The sequence below is a fragment of the Bacillus rossius genome, chromosome 3 (assembly GCF_032445375.1).
Source record: "Bacillus rossius redtenbacheri isolate Brsri chromosome 3, Brsri_v3, whole genome shotgun sequence".
NCBI lineage: Eukaryota > Metazoa > Arthropoda > Insecta > Phasmatodea > Bacillidae > Bacillus > Bacillus rossius.
In genome coordinates this window covers 70,968,676-70,991,844 of record NC_086332.1, presented here as the reverse complement: position 1 = coordinate 70,991,844, position 23,169 = coordinate 70,968,676, and the positions used below count along the sequence as shown (strand labels likewise).

At 36.3% G+C, this 23,169-nt stretch overlaps 1 protein-coding gene across 10 annotated transcripts in view; it reads left to right on the top strand.

Moving 5' to 3' along the window:
• The window catches only part of LOC134530877 (scaffold protein salvador), a 66,824-nt gene that overhangs the window by 9,066 nt on the left and 34,589 nt on the right, over positions 1 to 23,169 (top strand). For 7 of the 10 annotated variants that reach the window (XR_010074885.1, XR_010074884.1, XR_010074886.1 and 4 more), the window contains exons 5-11: positions 45 to 174; positions 1,043 to 1,180; positions 5,779 to 5,872; positions 6,747 to 6,924; positions 11,670 to 11,842; positions 15,473 to 15,638; positions 17,241 to 17,352. Coding sequence is in view for 6 of the 10 variants with exons in the window: in XM_063366148.1 (XP_063222218.1) it covers positions 45 to 174; positions 1,043 to 1,180; positions 5,779 to 5,872; positions 6,747 to 6,924; positions 11,670 to 11,842; positions 15,473 to 15,638; positions 17,241 to 17,352 (991 nt within the window). In the remaining 4 variants the exon portion in view is untranslated. Of the gene's footprint in view, positions 1 to 44; positions 175 to 1,042; positions 1,181 to 5,778; positions 5,873 to 6,746; positions 6,925 to 11,669; positions 11,893 to 15,472; positions 15,639 to 17,224; positions 23,168 to 23,169 lie in introns of those variants that run through there. The other 3 variants (XR_010074887.1, XM_063366149.1, XM_063366152.1) reach the window with 3 other exon arrangements.

The window sequence follows — 23,169 nt, the reverse complement described above, 5'->3', positions numbered from 1 at the left end:
GATGACTTGAAATGACTCTGCAGGGGGTGTTTGTTGCGGTGCAGGTTCGCCAGCCTGTCGGTGGGAGAGGCGGCTCACGGCCAGCCGCTGTACGGGAGCGGGCTCGTGCCGGCCATGAGCCACACCTACATCAACCAGTACACCGGCTCCGAGTACAACCTCGACAAGATGCAGGTCATTCTCCCGCCCCACCTCTATGGTCTGTCTCACACTTGGGTTGCAGTACGGAGTAAATGGCGACCGCTGTTCTCATATTGATATTACCCGGCTTGTTAACACTAAAAATATTATTATGTATATCATCTTTAATCATAATAAGTTTTTTTGCAGCGTTGCAAGTCCTTACCCTCTCAACATAAAAAACATTGGCATAAATTATTATTTTTTTAATGTTGTTTGATCATTTTCAGAATGTGGTTATCTACAATTGTCACACACCCAAGTGAGTAAATTTCCAGACTTAAAACTGAAAACTTAACTTTTTAACTAGGTTGTCGACAACGATAAAAGGTGAGAAAATTTTTTTCTTCAGTTCATCAATGAAACATGATTATAGATTTGAAGGGACAGTAATCTGTTGCATTTTGTACAAACGAGATGTGTCTGTTTTTAATTTTTACCCAAACTATAGCACATACAAATACATAGTATCAATTTATTCTCTAACAACTTTATTACCTGTTGTGTCCAAACATAAGCATGTTTACTTGATATTCGCATGTAACTAATACTGCAGAAACATACTAATTCTGTAATCTTACTTTTTTTTTATAATACTGTGACAATGCATTTTGTGATAGTGTGTATTTATGTATTTAACGAGGTTTGTATTTATGAGTTTTTACTGCATAGTGAAACACGGTAAAGTCGCTGTTCTATGCAAGAATAAAAAGTCCTAACTCTACCATTTCAGAAAACATTTTAAAGAATGTCAGTATGTTGTATATGCTACTTAATACTAATTACATTTTTTCTTTGTTTGCAACCTTATTTGGATAACCTTGTAGTAGTATGTTACTTCATGATATGTTTGGTACTAAAGTGTGGAAAGACTGGATATAATGGGCGTGTTGTCAACGGAAGACAGTTGGAACAGAGCAGCTGTCACCGCCACCTGCCCCACGACTCTCCTCCGTACCAGCTGGACCAGGCCTTCCAGGTGTCTCCCTATCAACCACAGGCGAGTCGCCCAAACCTCCCGAGGGAGGCGACTATATACAGCTGCTTAGAGCAGAGATCCCTACAGCGAGGAACTATCCCAGCTTGTTTATGGTGTGATTAGAGACAGGGGCACAACAGTGGGGGGGGGGGGGGGGGGGGAGCAAGGATATTTTGCCCCCCCCCCCCCCCCCCCTCGCCTTCTGAAACCTTGAAGTGGGGGCAAACGGGGGCAAAGAAAGTGATGTGTAATCAATTTTTAGATAGTAAAACTGCTTAAATGGCACCATTTTCCACCTTGAAATACAAATTTTCCCGGGGGAGAACCCCCCCACCCCCCGCTTCAAAAGGGGGGATCGATGATTCTTTATAAAAAGGTATATTGCCCCCCCACCCCCTTGGAAATTTAGTCGTTGCGCCCCTGATTAGAGAAACCATTAAAAATTAAAAAAAAAGTATGTCTGGACCAGTATTCAAATCCGGGCCCCCCAGGATTTGAGTCCAGTCTTTTATCACTGCGACGCATTGCTCCATGAGGGATGCTAGTGATACATTTTTTTTCCTGGTTGGGTGTGGCTTATGTTTTGCGCCTATCGGAAATCATTTGTGCTTGTAGGTAGTTGAAAATATGGAGAGACTATTGTTGACCAATACATACTGGTTTAAATGATATTCAATCATATATTGTGTAATATGATTGAATGAATGAATGAATGAATGAATGAATGAATGAATGAATGAATGAATTGGTGCTTATCGCAGTGTGTACTTTGGAGTGGTTAAGGATGGGGAGAGGTGTTAAGATGAGAATGGAGTTGTGACAGACTGCAAAACAAGAGACAACTCACCTGCTCATGGCTGTTATGCCTCTTGTGAAATAATTGGGTTTGATCCCGGTAGTTAATGAACCTGGATTGCCACTGAATTATCATCTTGCTGTAGAACATTTTTTTTTTTTCCTAATTAATCTTTTAAATGCTATTTATTGCTAATTTCCAACATAAACTATATTTTATCTAATTTTCTAAACAAATGCTTTCTTTCAGCTAATTAGTTTAAAATAATATTCATTTGTAAAAATATCCTTTATAAAATGCCATATAACTGCTAAACATTCTTTTTACAGTTTTCAAAATTGTTGTATAATATGTATCGTGCCACACTTTAAGAAAGTATTGTAGACTTTCAGTGAGTGACCTGACTCACCTTATGTTCATACTTTTCAGTTTGTCGGGAACACAAGCGTGTATGTAATTAAATTATTTTAATTTACGTCTATCACTTAAATCACTTCATTCAATACACAAATACATTATACCCACTTTTTTTGCCATAAATTTTCTCATTTCCACATATGAAAGGCATATGGTTGGCTTATAAGATGAAAACAATTAAGGCTTCACTCTCCTGCAGTTTGCTGTAGAAGAAATGTGAAGTAAACCGCAGCAATACAACAGTACTTAATGTTCCCCCAAATGTTACACTTGACCAATTTGGTGATTTTTTGAATATAGATCTGTACACTAGTTATCATGACCAGCATGATTGGTGATGTTGCATGTTTCTATGAGGCAACTAAGTTGCACGTATCTGAAAAAAAACTTAAAAATATAAGCCCCACCCAATTAATTCAGTTGATTTGTATATTATTCTATGAATTAAACCTGCGACATAAACTTTGCTAATATAATGCACTACCAATTTTTCAAGTAAAATAAGCATTTATAATTTTTTTTGTGGTTTTGATCAAGAAAGGATTGAAAATTTTGGTTTTTTGATGTACAAAACTGAACTTGAGTTATTTGTAGGTATTTATGTATATGAATATTTATTTTTCAAACATTTAGTATGTAAATATTAATTTTTAAATAGTTGCATTAAAAATTTTAATTTCATAATAGTAGATACTAATTTACAAAATAATAAGATGCTAATTTTTCCAGCCCCTACCGATTGCTTGCTGCCAATTTGGCCAATAACCAATTCTGATCATCCTTTCAAAAAAATAAACCTAAAACACCATGAAGCATATTGGTTTCTTGCCTTCTACTTTTTTTGGAAATAACTTGAGTCATGATAACTAATATTTGAACAGATAATATGTAATAGTGATTAGAAAAATAAAATTAACAATAAATAAAATGAGAACAAAATTAAAATTTTTTTAATTAACTATTCACTTTACTATGTGGTTTGGTGCTATATACTAGGCATGTGCGAGAAAGACTTTTTTGAATTCGAGACGAGATCGAGAAAGCAATTTAAAAATTCTCGAGAATCGAGTCGAGATCGAGAAATCTGTACTTTAGTTAACAGGATAATATGATCCAAAAAAGTAAAACTCAATAATCTGACAAACATACATAATTATTCAATAATTTTATCAAGTATCCACAAGTGCAATTGCAATTACAACTTTACCTTTACACTCAACAGTTTATTTGCCTACTGTCGTATGTAATTGTAAACATACGTTATTGATTCCATAGTCTATACAGTTTCCTTGAGCCATGGACGGTACTTGATCATGAAAGTCTGAACATTCACCACTATCGATATGTCACTATCAATACGGACCGCAATTTAAACATCATGTTGCTTGTTATATACTGCTGGCCGTGTGTATAACATAAGGCCATAAAACAAAATGCAATCGCGGAAGAATTCTGCAGTCATGTTTATATTTTTATTTTTTACCGTAACAATTTACGTTGATACTTGATATTGATAACGAAAATGATTTATTTTTAACTTTAATGTTGGTTTTATTAACGGAAAATAATCATTTTCTTCTGTAATTTAATGTGATAACCACAGCACAATTCATTGTTTACGTTTACCGTTTCATGTAGTGACTTGTGAACGGAAGTTGTTAGTTTTTAACTTTTTAATAATTTATCGTGTATACTATCGTAACAAGTATATTTTATTTTATTCGATCTACGTTACGTTGAAGATATGTTAATTATTTCAACACGCAACGCAAAATGCTGCCTCAATATATTATATTACCTAACCTATTTCTTGTTTAAAAAATTCTCGAAAATTCCGAGCCAAAAAAATTATCTCGAGACGAGATCGAGAAAATTTCTGTCTCGACTCGTTCTCGATGATGCCGAGACTCGCACATCACTACTATATACACACATACACATAAAACAGTAAATATTTAACTTGAATCTAAGATATTTAAGGAAATGAAATTTTCATACAAATTTACTGAAAAATAAAACTGTAGCATTATAAAAATAGACACCAAAATGTAATTGAAGAAGGTATTTTTAAACCGCATAATTATTTTAAAAATCAACAGCTTACAATATTTATTTACAGCTGCTGATGTATGGAATAATGGTAAATGTTCATTTTTAATTGTGTTCACAAATGTGTGGTTGAATATGTGCTTAGAGTTATAAGTATAAATTGTTTAGTTAAAATATCTCAGCAGTACATGTGAAGTATATTGAACTGTGCATCATGCTACATCTGCCGCCTGCCACCCGCTGGCAGCCAGTCAGGTTGGCGCCGGAAAGTGACGTGGGTGGCTAGCTGGAGGAGAAAATCTATTAATAAACCAGTTTTGTGTGTGTGTGTGTGCATGTGCATGTGTTCATGCATGATCATGCGTTTGCACTCTGCATGTGTGTGTGAATGTGTGCATGGCCATATTGTGTGCGTGTGGTCATATTGTTTTTTTTATGAGATTTCCCATGCTTTTAACTTTTGACATTCCATGACAAAACTGTTTTTTGAATTAAGGCTTTTATATTCCTTCAGCCCCCCCCCCTCCCACCCCAACCCCAACCCCCACCCCCACCCCCACTCCCACACACATGCACACATGTTTAGCATCATGCATCACACTCTCTCTGTATTTATCTGTTTCTATCTATATCTCAATCTATCTCCCTATATATATATCTATACATCTTCCTTTCTCTCTATCTCTCAATATCTCAATCTATATCTATATCTTCCTATCTATATCTTTATCTTTACAAAACAGAAGATGAACCACAAACATTCATTTATATATTTTTACCTGTTTATATTTTTATCTATCTTTTTACCGGTCACAGGTGTAACATAGGTATATAAACACACTCACGTATTTGAATGCAACATTTCATAATTTCAAAGCAATCGGTGAAGTATTTGGATATTTAAGATTCTGAATGAACGAACATTTACGTTTTTGTTTATATAGATTTTGCATCATGTGTAGTCAGGGCCATCGAGAGAAACCAAGGGTCTGGGGGTAGATAATTTTGATAAAGATTTAATGTACAACTTTTCATTACCCACAGTTAAAAAAAAAATTATGAAGGCTGTAAATTTTACTGTGACCGTAACTGTAAACATAACTTGTCCGCATCGTATAACTTGCAAGGTTTCGTGTGAATTCTTTTAACTATAGATTTTTTTATATTTGTCCTATCATGGTAAACTCAGGCAACCTCGAAACTCAATAAGGGCCCCTATAGTGCTCGGGCTCGGGGGGGGGCTTTGTCCCCCTACCCCCTCCTGACCATTGCCCTGGACAAGCCTGTGTGTAGTGGAGCACGTTGGAGTTAATAGTGGAGTTTATGGGTTAACATTTGTCTGTGCTGCGATGTACAGGTACCGCTGTCATACAGCCAGCAGCTGCTACCGTCCCACGCGACCCAATCCGTGCACACTCGTCCGCGCAGCAGCAACCAACCCTCGGACCAGAGTGAGTTACATGCAGGAACGTGTCACGAGTAGGAAACAAACTTTCTGTACCTATACTAGTGGAAAATTATATTTTAACATGGTAATACAAGGCAGATAAGAATACTATGTAATGTTTGGGAGTTTTTTTAACCACAAAAGTACAGTAAATCCCTGTTAAGAAATTTCTTGAGGTTCTTAGGAATTTAGAGGTTTTAACAGGGAAATTTTATTAAAATGTTAAAATTGTATATGTTTATAGCTCCAATGTTAAATTTTTTAAACTTATTATGCGATGAAATTTTCTTATGTGAGATTTTCTTTATAGGGTTTTACTGTAATACTAATAATTGGTTTGTACAGACCTTGCTTGCTGAAATGATTAGCATTAGATAACATTTTTAGTTGAATTATTGTTGCAGTGATCATACTGGTCATGTAATGTTAAATTATTTATTTATTTAGGTTTTAACTTTAATTTCTTGGAATAAAAAAAAACTTAATTGTTTTTAGTTTAAACTTAACTGTTTCTGTCGTAACAGAATTTTTCAAAATTATCAGGTATTTTTCTGTTTACCCAGAACTTTCACATATGCTAGGATCTTTTTCGGTTTTATGTGTTGCTTTGTACCACTAAAACCTCTCAATTTACGATCTGTCATTACCATTAATAACCTTGGGCTTTGAGGAATCGGGAATAATTATTTTTTAGATCCTTATTAATTTATTATTAATGCATCATTGGTGTGGGAGGAGTGGTAATATGACAAAATAATTAAAGGTAAAAAATTAAAGCATTTGGCTTGATAAAGAATGATTCCAGGATTGGTATATTTAAGTGTGAATGTATTATGCGATTTATAGTAAAATGTGATTGCTCTGACGGGTGTGGGCAGATGCGGAGGAGCTGCCCCTTCCCCCTGGCTGGTCCATAGACTACACAATGCGCGGGCGCAAGTACTACATAGACCACAACACCAAGACCACACACTGGAGCCACCCCTTGGAGAAGGAGGGGCTGCCCACCGGCTGGGAGCGCATAGAGTCGCCCAAGTACGGCGTCTACTACGTCAAGTGAGTGTTGTAGCTCCGCAAGCCTCTCAGCATTACACCAAAGCCATGGATGGTATGTAATGTACTCAGTTGACATTACCTCCATGTGTTACATTGCAGTGAAATTCATTTCATATCCTACAATTATTTTAAAAAAAGGTGCGTGTATTTTAGGTATGTACGTTAGATGTTGTAGTATTCCTTTGGCATGATTAAATAAAGCCAATATGCAGCATTGTCCTATTAAAGAGAACCAACTAGAGGGTAAATCATCAACACCATGTTTGTTCTAACACAGTTATCTCAGACAATAAATTATAATAAACTTGAAGTAAACAAAATTGTAGAAACTCTGTTCGCTGGTTTCAGCATTAAAAAAATAGCAATTAGTTATAACTATTTGTTCAGTTTTAAAAATGTACATAAACATTTTTTTTTGGTTGGTTTGTTAAATAAACTTTTTTGCATTAGTTTGAATACAAACTACGTGCTACATTGTATATCTTACATTTGAACACTACCGGATAAAACCCAAAACCGTATTGGACTTCATCCTGTTCAATTTCCATTGCATGGTGTGCGTCCTTTTGTTGCATACTAAAATTAAATTGAACACAATTTAAGATTGTAGCATTGCAGGCCCTTGCCTTCCTAGCATGTAAAACATTGACATAAATCATTTTACCATGTTTTCTGATCATCTTTAGTACTTGGTTAGGTTTTCTATTTCAGTGTAAATAACGGCAGATTATATGTTTCAGAGGTAGATGTAGTATGTTAGCAATGTGTTGTGATGCTCATATTTCTCATTGATCAATGTTTTTAAGTATATCTGGTAATTTACTTAAATTAATTTTTTATAATCTTTAGGGTTGTGCGAATGTTCGGTATACCGATACCGAAATCGAAATTTTGCTACTTTCATTTTCGATTTCGGTAAGAATTTCATCTGTCGAAGTTCGTTTTTAGCGAAATATTTCGAGCCAAACGAAAGTTCAATAGCTTACCGAAGTTCGTTTGTTCTAGTTGAAAAAGAAATCGTAATTTAATAAAAATGTACAGTATAATACCGGTACAATAACGTTCCTTATTATAAAGTATATTTCACTTAACGAATTTTTTTTTAAGTCCCCGCCAAAAATCGTATCTTCGCCATGCAAAACGGTTTCAGTTTAAAGAATCATTTTCACTATAACGTATAAATTCTACTAGTAGCGTGGCATTACTACACCAAAATTTACTTAAACTGGTAAATACATTTCCAGCTAAATGATTAATGTAGTAGAACAAAGATACACAAATACCACCGCAATGTATTTTCTAACCTCTAAATTCTCAAAACAAAGTTAACAAACAGTTGAGCGCACAACCATAGATTATACCGTACGTAGTATGCGACGTGAGCAACACAACACCATTCGATACATCGAAAGACGGAGGTTTGAGAGAAGTATTAATTATTTAGACAAAAGTGTTATGCTACGCTAAAAATACTGTTTGATGTCTGTGCCAGGATTGTTTATATTTATTGTTGAGTTTATTTTCAGGTTACGTTATTTAGACACCGCATTGTATTTGTGCTAGAATATGAATGATCCTGGAGATAAAAAGAAACGAAAGCAATTCACGCTTAAGGAAAAAGTGGATATACTCAGAGAACTAGACACGGGGAAAAAAGCAAGTCGCAGTTGCGAATACATATGGCATTGCGGCTCTCCTGTAGCTATTTTTTTTATATATTTTTTTTCTCTTTGTAAAGATATGTATGCATGTTTCAGTGCTAAGTACAAAAACTTGAGGTACCTGTAAGTACTTAGCACTGAGATTCTACTGTAATGTCTTCATATGATTTGCTTGTTATTACTAATAATGTAATAACATATGCAAATCATATGAAGACATTAATTAGAAAAAAGATTTCCATTAAGATTAATTTACGTGGTGATGAAAAAAACTCACGTTAATGAAAATACGGTAAAATCATAATTTGAACAAACATGGCAGATAAAGTAAACAAAATTCAACCGTGATTACAGTAGGCCTAGGTATCAAAACAAAACCATGCAATATTTGAAAAATTACCTGATTCATTTGCTTTCAAACAGTAGTGTAGGTACTATATTCGTAAAACATACATTCCAGAACTGTTAGTACACTATTTAGTATTTACCGTATACACATAAACAAAGAACGTACCTACTTTTATTCGCGCACAGCCAAACAAAAACATTGTCGTCTGCTTTATTTAAATTTTACATACTCTGACTGGCATATAAAATCCTAATAATATACAGCCAATTAGACAAAAAGGTCAACAAGTCACTGCATGTAATGACCACTTGGCAGCAACCATTTGTTATGTTTTGCCTGGTTTACAGCTTCCTGAGCTAGCCATGTGTGACAGTGGTGCAAGATGGCGGCCGTTCCGCAGTATTCACGTATTTTTTCATCAGTACCATGCACGTGATAAATATATTATCATAGACTGCGACATTACGACTGTAAAGGAAATAGTCTGTGCGCTGAAAGATCTGGATTGATTCTTGAAATTTACGAGTGACATGGGGCTGTGTTGTGTGGTCTAGGGCGGATGTTGATTTTTTAAATAGAAATATTTATATATACATCAAAAGGTACCAAAATGATTTATGTAATAGAATTTATTACTGAAGAGCAAATTTTGGGCACTTTTTTTCTTTGTTAATTAAAAAATTTCGCTTAACTTTCGTTAAGAATATATTTATCTCATAGAAAAATTCATTTTCGTTTCACTTTCGCGAAACTTGATAAATTTTCTTTCACTTTCATTTCGTGTGGATAAAGTCACTTTCGCACATCCCTAATAATCTTTTATTATTAACAATTTTGCTGGCTGGTTACATTTTTAGGTAGACATATGTTTTTCTTCACTTAGTATTTTGCTATTACCCTTTGTCTGAAAGAATGATGATGCTATGTGAGGGTAGAACATCAGTGCTAGAGTGATACCCTGAAGTGCAAGAGAGCAACAGAAATTGTAGTTCCTGCCAAGCATGGGAACTCGGTGACAAATGTATCATCAGAATTGGAAAGTGACAGAGAGGGGAAAGTCTCTAGTTATATGTATGTATGCAGGTTTATTATTTTTATTTTTTTATTTTTTTTTTTTCATTTTTTTTTTAACTTGTGCTTTGATTGGTTGATTTTTGAAAGTGTGTTGTAAGCTTGTATGTGATTGGTTGTGGGGGACGTATGACCACCTTCCTCCTTCGTTGATGGAGGGAGTCAGGTTATTCAGTAGTTGTGTAGTTGTGGTTCCGAAAGGTCGCAGTCGGGCGATGGCTTGGAAAATAAAGAAAAATGTAAGTGGAGAGTAAATTCATGGCTGCGGTCCAGATGGCGCCAATTTATAAACATTTTATTTAGAATTTGTTTATTGCAGTGGTCAGTGTAGGCCCGCAATGAGACTTCAAAATTTGACTGTGGTCGTCAGTTCCAATGACAGAGTCCTTGGTTTGTACTGACAGCTCATTTTGCAGACATTTTGGTAGTATTTCAAAGTAAATTGATTTCTTGAAGCAATGAAACGTTTCTGAGATTTTTGTGTGAATAATTTGGAACAGTGTTGTGTAAGGAATATGGCTGCCATTGTGCTAGTATGAATATTTTGTTAAGGATAAGAAAAAACATTTTAAATCAGTAATGGTTCTCGATAGACTTCATTTTCATCATTAATCATTTAAAGCAATATTTGTACGAAATTTTAATAGTATTTTTTAGTGGTTTAAAAGATTTGGAAAGTCAAAGTTTAATCGGAGACTAATTTTCTTTGTTTTCATAAATGTATCAGAACTTTCAGCACAATTTTAAAACTAGGCTGCAGTTGTATGCTTATGTATAGAAGAGTAAGATTTTATTCAAATGCATGTGTGACTAAAAATTATTCAATTCATTTAAGCTGTAGATAATAAATATGAGGGAGAGACAACAAGATTCTTAATACTAAAATTAGGAGATTTTTTTAATGTTTATTGGGTGCTGTATACTTTACATTAAAAAGAAGAAAAAAAATTATGATGTGTCAGAAATTTCATCTCAGCCTGGGCTTCAAGATTTTTGAAATGAAGCTTAGTTAGAGGCAATAATTGTTATTTGTTTTACGTTTCAAATGCTGCTACATAAGTTAATTTAGCTATTATAAAAGTAATTTATTTTTTGCAATTTTTATTTTATTAACAAGCATTGGCAATTAGTTAATGTGCTAAATGTTTCCTACATTGTTCTTATTTAGTGTGTGATATGCAGGATGAGCTCTTAAAACACCTACGCAAGCACTCAAACGTTGTATCGATGGATTTTTCTTAATGTAGCAAAATATTTAAGTAATCTTTGCCTTCGATTTTGTCAAAGAATTAGATCTTCGTTTTCAAAATTAATTAAAATAAAAAAAAAAGATCCTTGCACACCCCTAATATTTTCCAATCCAACAAATTCTTCAAGTGTTTTTATGTTTGTGTAATCTATACCAATTTTGAGTGAGCCAGAGGTCTGGATTGTTAGATAATGGTTACAAATCACTTATGAATTTCTTTAAAATGGTTTTATCCAGTAATTTTTTTTTCAAGAATATTCAATAATCTGTGTCTTATCAAAAACTGTTATGTATTAATCCAAAATTGTCCATTACTAAAGAATTTGAAGACCAAACAGTTATTAAAATCCCTGGGCGCAGATGCTTCTACGACAGCTGAGGGAAGAGGCCTGATAGTTTAGTTGTTTGATCGCAGCCACATCACGAGGCAGGCCCAATACGAACACCCATGCGCACCCCACTACATCTACCAGCCGGAGGTGCGCTACCAGCTGGAGATCCAGCCCCGCCTGATGGCCACGCCCCCACGCCACACGCACTTCCACCCCCACAGCGTGCTGGTGCCAGCCAACCCATTCCTCACCGAGGGTGCGTGCCGGCCGGCCGTGCTTCTGTTGGCTAGTCGCCGTAAAACCGAGGCCTGTGCGAATGTCAGTTGTTTAGTTCGAATCAAATACGAATATGAATACCAAATTACGTATTCGCATATGATTATCATATTCGAATAGTAAGAATGATAGTTAAAATACCATTAAGAAATTTTTTTTACATCATGAAACTACCTCTGAAAAATTAGACAAATAATATAAAGTGAAAGGTTAGTTCGGTTAAGTCACCTACAATAATTTTTGAGTTATGCAGTTAACCTATTTTAACCTAACCTAACCAACCAAACTTTCATTTCAGTTCCTACCCTGTTTTATCGCATAATCATTGTACTTGCATAATCGTCGCACCTTTATTTAAGGGCATCAAAATTTGGATAAAAAAACCTCTCGCGTAAACGTCGCATGATGTTTTTGGTCCCGCTATTAGATTCCAAGCGCTTTGTGCAGATATCTTCTCCGTATAAAACAATGTGTTTTAAAGTATAAATCTAATATTTATTCAGCCATTACTCTAACTTATTTAATTAACGGAAATACAAAGTTGTCTGATGTGTAAATTTTCTTTTAAAGACATTTTTAAATGTTATAACCATAATCAGTGTCTGCGTCGACGTGGTGTACCGCTTATAAAAATGCTAGCAAGCGCTAGTTAACATCATTCATGTTTGGTTATGTTGCTTCCCGTATAGAGCGCAGACACGTAGTCAAATATCGATACCGATATCGCGCCGATTGCATGCAACACGCGCTCTCAGTCGAGAGCTGAGTTAACTACATTTGTTGGCCCATACTCTTTCGTGGTGTGTACTATGACGATAGTAATGTGTTAGTTCAGGCTCGTATTCACATTTTGTTTTTCTATTTAAAGTTGAAGAAAGCTTTTCGTTGCTTGACATATTAATTAAATTGTTTGGCGTGCTTTTATATACTCCACTTTTTAAATAAGCGTACTTTACATGAATGGGTTTTGTTTTTATGAATAACTTTACCTAACAAAATTTTTTTTTCTCGCGTATATGTCACACCTCTACTTTTCAAACTTGATTTTAGTATAAAATGTGCGACAATTATGCGATAAAAAACGGTATTTGATTTATTTGTCAGAACCTGCTATTCTATATGTTGATCCAGAAAATTTTCGTGAATACCAAAATTAGTACCTTGAAATCCAATGCAATCCATTACACAAAAGTCGTGAACATTTTTTTTATGCCTTTTTCCTAAATAAAATGAGCTCATATTTACATATTTAAACCCAAATTATTCATGAGTATGCATTGTTGACTCATTCAAGTTATTGGTGTAGCAATATAAAAAATAACATTTCTGATAATTTCATCTGGAATTTTAAACCATTATATACTTTATTTTATTATTTTTTTAGTTGCAACATCTGTTTTGTCATAGATACATACAGCAAGGATGCTGCTACTGTGTCACATGGTGTTAGATCGATTGTAACTATCAATTTGTATGCAGTTGAAACTATGACGTTTACTTTTTGAAATTGCTACCGCAATGGTATGGAGTGTCCGTGTTTTGTGGTGATACAGTCCATAGTTGTTGACATTTATTTATTTATTTATTTATTTATTTATTTATTTAATTTTCCACTTCTGGTGCATGTGATAATGATATTTGGTGAGACGAAATAAATACAAATAATATTTTGTTTTCAAGTTTGAATGACAAATGTGAAGTTTCAGAATTGTTCACGCGATTTTTCCGTTACTGTTTAGTGAAATAGTTGTTAAAAAAACTTTGAATACTTGTATGTTTAAAAAGATTATGAAGTCTCATTAAAACATCAAAAAATGTTATTTATATCACTAAATTACTTCATCTCAACAGTGAACGTTGGTGTACGACAAACCCATGAAGTATGCAATTTCGAATATTCGTTAATTCAAGGTGTTAGTCTTCCAGGTCAAATTAAATAAGAATCAAATTCAAAAATATGAAATGCTTCCACTAAAGGATATTTGTGTAATGTAATTTGAGGCTAGTGGGAAGTGTTTCTGCTATCCTTTTTTTGGTATGTTTTGGGTCATTAAATGAATGGACGACCAACAAAATTCACTGCATTTAAGCATTCATAATGGAATTTTTGTCAAGACTCAAGGAAAAGTACTGTGGCTGTTACACCTATCCCTCACTTAGCACGTCTTCAGATTGGGCGGATTAATTTAGCGTGATGTTAATTTTACTGCCCCAGTCTTGAATAGCACGTCTGTAAATTTCAGTTAGCATGAAATCTCCGCAGGAAAAAAAAAAAAAAGTCGGGCATGATGCCATGAAGTCTGTTTCAACTTCTGTAAACAACAGATGTGCTGTGAGATACAGTTAGCCAAACAAGAGGGGAATTGATGTGTGCGCAGGTCTGACTATGCTATCGGCTGTAGTACAAACATCAGCTATGGTATGTTAAATTGCTGCTATGGAGTGTAAAGGACGAAATGTTTTTACGTGCGCGCGGATGCCGCCCTGCCGTACCGTTGTCATCTGGCCACAAACCAGGCCGTGAACTTGGTCTAAACAGTGGCAGGGAATTCACTCAAACAAAAGTAACATCTGCCCATTCAGCTGCCGGTAACTGTACGTGCTTGATCACTCATAATGCATAGTGTTCAAGTATTTGAGACAAAACTATAAGTATTACGGCGCGCAGATTGTCATGAAGGCCATGCTTATGTTGGTCGCACTTTAGTTTTAAGCAAGTCAACTGTGCACACAAATGTTTGAAATAAGGACTCTTACCAAAAGTTTATATAAGTCTGATGCTGTTGGTTGTACTAGCGGGAATATATTTGACATTAGAAACCGGAACAGAAATGATCAGATTCACGTGGAAAAGGTTGTTAAATGAAGGTTGCAATAAAAAAAATTATCATTGGCCTGACAGGATTGGTGCAAACCAGGTGGTGATACGCGAATAAGCACTTTAATTTTTGAAAAATTTAAATGTAATTATCCGGAAAGTAATATCGGTTTCACTGTCAGTAAATTATGGTTTGGAAAGGTACGCAACGTGAGTTGAAGGTCACGCACGGACGGGCAAGTCAGCCAGCCAAATAACGACAAAGTACATAACCATGTATCTCCCGTCACACTGTGTCGTATTTGTCATACAAAGTGCGATGGGAGGCATAAAAAGATAAATGGTGTGACATATTTATATTTGAGTTTTATTCAGTGCATTTATATTATGTAAAGTTTTTTTTCCTACATAATTTGGGAACACATTAAGTAAATTAGCATTGCTATTTATGGAAACTAATGCTTCAGAATATGCGATTTTGAATAACATGAGCATTTTTTGGAATGAATTAGTTGTGCTAAGTGAGGGATAGGTGGTTTCAAAAAAGTATTTATTTTCTATATCAGCCATAACCACAAGCATACATACAGCTGCAGAATACACCATTTTAAACACTAGCCCCTTTTGTTCATTTTTAATAATAAATACAAAAACAAACAAAAAATGCTGTAGGGAAAAATTAGTTCTCTCACCAGATGAGCTTCAACATATGAACACTTTGTTTGATTTGTAGAACTTGCATTGCTTGAATACACTGTGCAGAGATTCATGTTTGGGTGCTTATCCTTGCAGAGATCCCGATCTGGCTGACGGTGTACAGTCGGGCCTCGCAGGACATTGACCACAAGCTCAAGTGGGAGCTGTTCCGGCTGGCGGAGCTGGACTGCTTCAACGCCATGCTGACGAGACTATACAAGCAGGAGCTGGAAGAGATCGTCATGCGCTACGAGGCCTACCGGTAACTGACAGTATACGTGCGCTGCCATCCCTCGGGGCTCGTGTGGTCGTCCATGGTTGTGGAGGAGGCCTAGCTTTTAGTGATTGATAGCCTAATATGTATTTGGAGTCATGCATAACTACTGAAAGAACCAGGGTGTTAATTTCTCCTCTCCCCTTAAACTTAGAAAGAGCATTAGAATTCCTGGGCATTAATGATGCATGTCAAGAGCTTGTAAGCAATAACTACCATGGTAAATATTGATTAATAGAGAGGCAGAACGTGGAATGGATTGAACATTATAGAGTATATTAAATGTTCTGCGGTACATTCGTTTGCCTTGAAGAAAATAGTTCACTGGAAAGTGAAAAATGTATACATACTTACCACATTTAACCGCTGAAGGGTCACCCCTGCATATATCTGTCTTCTTTAGGATTCTGTGGATATAAGTGAAGTGTACCTTTTATCAGCTTATTGGCACGTAAGAAATACAACACTGGCATTGACCTTAGTTTGGGAGGATGTGAGGCGGGCCACTCACCTCCCCCCCCCCTCCCTCACCACCACCCCGCTCATCATTTTAAAGACCACTCCAATTCCCGGACTTCCTAACAAAACAAAGGAGAAGACTGCTATTTTTTATACCTTTAATTTCCCTTTCATCCATTGTATTTTATTTCTTTACCCATACCTTTGAGAGAGAATAGGTGGCAAGCTACTCTTTGTGAGTTCTTTCTTCAAAAACTAGCTCTCACATTACCACGAGGCTGGAGGAACCAGTGATGGCTGCAGTTTTCATGATATGTTCAGTTGAAAGCATGGAAAATCTTATTTAAAAACAATAATGATTCGGTAAAGTTTCTTCATGGACACCTGTCAAGATAGACACGGTAATTTGGGAGGGTGCCAGTTCACGGGACATTTACATCTAAGTGGGATGGAGAACCGTCAACACTGCCACATGCTTTCTCGCATGTGCACACACATGCACACACACTCTTGCTCTCTTCCTCTGGCTGGTTTATTTTTAGATTTTCCCCTCCTCTCCTCATCCTCGCAGCGCATCAGACATGTCACATGCCGGCTTCTTCTCTCTGCGGCAAAAAGGCGGTTAAAAAAAAATATACTAGGCGAAAGGGAAACAAGGGTATAAAAATTAGCAGTTTTCTCCTGTATTTTATTTTGTTAGGTAGTGCGGAAATTGGGGGGTTGTAATTATGGGAGATGGGGGAGGAGAAGTTGGCCGCCTCACAATCTCCAATAGTAAATAGACGAATTAAGAACTGAGGGTCAAAGCCAATGCTGTATTTCTTACACGCCAGCTGATACATAAACACAAAGACTTTCCACTTGTGTCCATGGAACTCTTTTTCAAGGGCACCCCTTATGGTGAAAATGTTAGATTTTTATGCCCAAAATTAAAGGTGTGACCTGTATGCAGGTTTTGTGGGTAAATACAGTACTTTCAGTGTTAATTAAATAATATTAATGGTTTCCTTGTTGCGTAACTCGCGTATGGCTGCCTGACAACACGGTGGCAGGTTGTGTGAGGAGAGCGTGATTGGCAGCTGGGGGCATGAGCGCTGCTGGCTGACGGGGTGAAGGCTGATGCTGTTGCAGAGCGTCACTGCTGTGCGAGATGGACAAGAAGCTGGCTGTGACGCCTGACCCCGGGGACGGCGTCGGCGACAAGCTGAGGGAGGCGGCCCTCGCCCATCACGTAGAGACCAAGGTGTGATGCCGGCAGGGCCCTCTGGGCCCAAACCCCATCTGTCGTGTTGCCCTGGAGGCGGACACGCGAGTAATGTTCTCACGGGCATTCGAGGGCTGATCGCAACACCTTCACCACTGCAAGTATTCCACAAAGTCCACAGCTTGAGAGAGAATGTATAGTAATTAGAGTGCAGAAAAAACCTGTTTCTCCACGCCTTTCAACGGATTAGCAAAAAATGTATTTTAAAATATATATTTATTTCAAAAGTAATGTGGGGTTGTACAGAAAAAAGGAGTGAAATTGTGGGGCTTTGAAAAAGTGTTCTGATGCACTGGATCGTATTCATAGTCAGGGAAGTGAACCGACCCTTTCTAACTTCAAAGCAGAATACGTATCTATTAAATTAAATATTCAAGTAATTCTCATTGTCTGTATAAACGTATGTAAGGCTGGGCATTTCTATAATTTGTTTTCAAACATGACTTTTTACCAACTGAATACAAGATACATCAAGTAATAAATTTATTGACGTGACAACGTCTAATAAATCGATGGAACGCCGGCTGCACGCACGAAAAAGTGTCCCACTACGGATGTCCCACTACGGATGTCCCACTATGGATGTGTCCTGTTTGCGCATTGTACGCATGCGTGGCATCTCTCTTCCACTTGATTGGAACAACCATCGATTTGACTTTTCAATCATATTTTCATCGTTTGAATTATTAATATTATGTACCTAATTTAACTATCGTCCACCGATTTTCAGCACAATCGGTACGTTTATTTAAAAGTAATGTTGAATATTCACATACGTTTTGAACCAACAATGGTGTTTTACAGTTACACATAATAATTCAAATTACGCCCGGAATCTTTTGCACAATGTTTTAAAAAATATTGTAACACATTATAAATAAGTTTGGTGTATTTGGGATGCGTATTTGTTATAAAATCGTGTTATAAAAACTAAATAATATTATTCCCCTACCGTGAACAAAATTTTTATAAATATATATATAATATCTTATCTGAAACTACAACATTTTAAGTATGGCCTCGTGGGCGCGCGGTTAACATAGCTGACTTTCAATCCAAAGATTGTCAGTTCAAATTCCGGCAGCTTAAATAAAATTATTTGTACTTGTAAAAATAAATACGGCGCACGCAACATTTCAAAAGTAATAAATATATTTGATTTAATGAATGCAAATAAAATTAAATTTATTAATTAAACTGTACATTTCATTTCACTCCTTTGTATCCATACAAAATAGTGATAATTCAATAAAAATTAATCAATTTTATTCATAAAAGTATGCAGAGGTAGATTTTATCATACAAAAGATAGAAAAATTTAAAAAAAAAATTTTCCTCAAAGAATATAATATTTTTAATGCCTAACTGGTTTGGTTGCAAAAACCTATTACGGCTCAGTCTCAGGCCGAATATAATATTTCTTTTTCTTCTGGATCAATCATTTCATCAATGTTTTGTTATGACGTCACGTTAAACTATCGTCCGTAAACCGACTTTACAGACAACTAATTTTTTTTTTTTGTAGAATTCACATATTTGGAAAAACAAAGCTTTTGCATGGATTTATTTTGTTTGTAACAAATGATCACAAAATTTACATACCATGAAAAAAATTAGCATAGAAGTTGGAAAACTTATATATTCATATGATACAGTAAAACCTCTCTGAAACGACCCCTCACGGTTCCCAGGAATAGGGTCGTAGGGTCGTTATAGAGGGGGGGTCGTAATAGATGTTTTCCGAAATTTTCAGTTTATTTCAACCCCCCCCCCCCCTCCCCCCTTTTCTCAAACCGCTAAGAAACCAGCAGTACAATGGCAGGATGTTGTCACTCACAATGCTAGACGGCTTTGCTTTAATCCCACTTCAACCTTCATGACAAGTCCGTTGCCCTACAGGCCACCTCTAAAGAAAATATGTCAAAAGACAGTTTATTTTTACTGGTTAGTTTACATGTACGTTTTCTGCTTGCCGTAGTTAAATACACTAGAACTCCGATGTCACGAACCCCGGATTTAACGAAGCAGTGATTTTACGAATACATTCTCAGGAACCGTCAAAAAAATCTGATATTTTGGCACCAAAACAAAAATAATTGGGGAAAAAATGGTAAAACTCACAATAAAAGGTTATAAAAAGTCATTATTTAACACGCAGCATATATTTTGTGTGGGTTTATAATAATCGTACTAATGTTCGTATAAGAAGAGAGAAAAAAATCGGACATTCTGCTTAAAAATACGGCAGCAGTAGCTTGTGCAACGTAAGTGGGAGCGTGGGAATCTCGTCTAGACAGGCTGGCGGCAGCACAGGCGGCGGATGCATGACGTCATATGGCTTACCTCTCCTTCCCTTGTCCAGACTTCAAGGTTCATCCCTCCCAGGCATACAAACCATCGTGTCTCTCTCCCCCTCCACCCTCATCGTCCTTTGGCATGTGATACTGTCAACATCCTTCCTCCCCTTCTCCAAACTGCGTGCGACGAAAGCCAGGTTTGTATAGTCCATTTCTGGTAAAATGAAAATTTTTTAAGGGCCCCCGCGACAGCCATTTACCGTTAATTGTTTTGATACAATTTGTTTGTTAGTTACACAACATTATTTCCGCTGGAAAATCACTGATACTTCAAAATTTCTTTAATGGAAAAATTTAGCAGGGCCGTAAAAGTATTCATTTTTACCACAAATGAACTAACTCGCCCTTCCTGCCGGACAACATTCTTGGCGCGTGACGCATGGCAACTACAGTCGTGTGCCGCGCACAGCCACGGAAAACCTACGCGATTTCCAAACTACACTAGATTTCCGACTGGAGTCTGTTGACAAATAGCATTTAAGAATTTGTTAATGCCCAACTGGTTCTTTTGATATCGGATCAAGAGGATTTAGAGGAGATAAAATGGCTAAAAGGCATGTTTTCAATGTTTTAGGTGTAAAAAACCAGTTACAAATTTCTTGAAAGTATCAGAGGGAAATGCATTACACCTTTATCTTTATTTTTCCGCCATATAATGTTACGGTCACCGCTCAAATTTCACAGTTATCTGACGGGAACGAGATGACTGCACGCTAGTTCAGAGTCTTGCACTTAGATATTTTACCGCGCTAGAACTACCATTTAGCATCGCTCTTATCATCCCGCTTCACTAACACACACGCTGACCAGACGGCGCCCTAAAGCTGATTAGAGGAAGCACATAGAAATGCAAGGCAGGAAATTCTTCCAGCTTATCAACCAGGACCCGGGCAAGTCTTGATTATCAAGCTTTTCACATTATAATATAAGAGACTTGTACTGTGTAATTTCGGTGTTATTTAGCGGTTTTTCTTAAAAATCGCTTTTGTCGCATTTTCCATATAAATTCGCGGAAAATTTCGCGATTCACCATATAATTGTAGCCCTAATAATGGGACATTTCCTTTAATAATATGGCAGCAGTAGGTTCTGCAACGCGAGTGGGCGCACACGAAGCTCGCCCGGCTGGCTGGCGGCAGCGGCCAAATGCGTGGTCGCTTGGTTATTGCTCACGCGAGAGGTGAGACGTGGAATGTTAGAAGAAAGATAAATGCGGGGGAGACAGACAGCAGCCAGTGTGTTTCCTGCGTGGGCGTGGGGAATAAGTGGCGTAGCCTTTATTTTTATGCTGGGTGAATCGACCTTTTTCTATCAACCCACGGGAAAAGATAATTGCTTGAGCTGTCAAAATAAACATCGCTGCGGCAGTTAAAACGAGTCGAGGTGGGCGTAAATCCAGTCGGTCACTGTGTATTGTAAACCGATAGTAATCAAAATCAAAATAAATCCAGCAGGTAGCTTTGCCTTAACTGCGTACCACACTAGACACTCGCAAAAAGCTAAACGTAAACACGTTGCCACAAAAACCTTTATCTGCACCCTTCCGGCAAAGGGACGTGGAATGGGGGTTGTTAAGCGCTGACAGCGGTCGACAGGAAGTGGTATCTATTTTTAGATATGCTCTGCCTACGGCAATACAGCACTCGGCAAGAGAAATGCAGTAACACGCTACTCACCACAAGAAACTTATTTTCTGTCCGATTTTCTTCGGATTTTCGGCAATTTTTTCACGGTTCCTCGAAATCGGGTTGTAATAGAGAGGTGGTCGCAATAAATGGGGTCGCAACAAAAAGGTTTTACTGTAGTTATTATAGATACACATTCTAATGTTTTAATTTACACGTTTGTTGATCAAATAATATTGACAATGATAAGTTAGGAGGAGTTTTTGAGGGCATAACCTAAGAGCCAAGCCATTGAATGCTAGCTTCTGAGATAATTGTACATTGTATTGTATAAAGAACATACATGTTTATTTGAAAAATAATCGTAATAACATCATGGTGTACAAGGTTGTTAATCCAAGAAAAGTTGTGAAGTGACAAACTCCCAATAAGTGAACTGAAATACCTTCAACCTGAAATAGCTTTTTACTGAATTATTAAAGTTTGTCCTAATTCTTTTACATAAGCAACATGAAATTACAATCTTCTTTGGAATAACAAAATATACAATGACCTATGTACTATTTATTTAGGACTCATCACAACAAAACTTCATTTTGAGTGATAGTAATTACAAATGTTTTATAAATAGTTGACAAGAGTTTTCTCCCTACATGTAACTTATATGACCTCATTTTCAGCACAGGTATGTCTGCTACTGTGGCACAACTTTTATAGCAAATATATTTGTGGTCAGTATACCTCGTCAAACGTAAATGTTTGTAGTTTGTTATATGGTACAATACTACTTTAGTGCAAAATAAATTATTTACTTAGATTATCCATATTTGTTCAACTAATATTTAAGGTGACATGCCTCCATTTTTGCACTTTACCTAATAAACTTCTATTTACAGTTTGGTCTTGTAGTAATTACACTAAAATGTGCACCACTGAAAAAGTAATGTCAATCTTATGCTGTATGACATAATGTATATAAACATGTGGGGAGACATGTTAACACCTTTGATACACCTAAAGAAAAACTAAGTTAGTAAGCAACTGAATGAAAAGCAGAAAAACCCACAACTCCAATACACCAAGTTTACAGTTAAATATACAACTATTCAAAATAATACAGTAAACATTCAGAACAAATTCAACATAGCAATTCACTTCATAAAGTTAAGAAAACATCATTACAGGAAATATTATCAAAATAAACTATGAAGGAATATTACTGATTTTTGAACAGTACCATTTTAGTGTGGAAACTTCTTACACGAGTGTGATGAAAGTTATCACTTAAAAGTCGAGCTTCATGATGCAACCTTATTTTTAAATACTCGGTGAGCACAGCTTTCTTCAGCTGATGTACATGGTTCTCAAAAGGTAGTGAATCAAGAGAATGGTCATGTAGCACAGAAAATTTCTGTGTGCATTCTGCAGAGCTGGTATTAGGAGACTGTTTACTGAAGTATTCACATCCAATAAAACATCTTGCCCACACACTTTTTCACCCGCTCTACATAAATGTACCACGTCTTGAGAGGCAATACACAGTTCACCTTTATTTTTCCTGTTCAAGAAAGCAGAATTTGATATATCCCCTTTCAGTGCATATTTGCATGGTTCACACTTGATTTTATCTTTCAGCTTTTTCGCTACAAATCCAGCAATATATTCAACAACATCATCTACATAGAGAGTGAGTGAAGCAGAATGAGGAATGTAGTCATGATCATGATTGATGAATATAACTCCAGAATTTGGCAGCAAAGCACATGAAGCACATTTGCTTTGATAGTTGTTCTACAGTTCAAAATTGTTGTTGT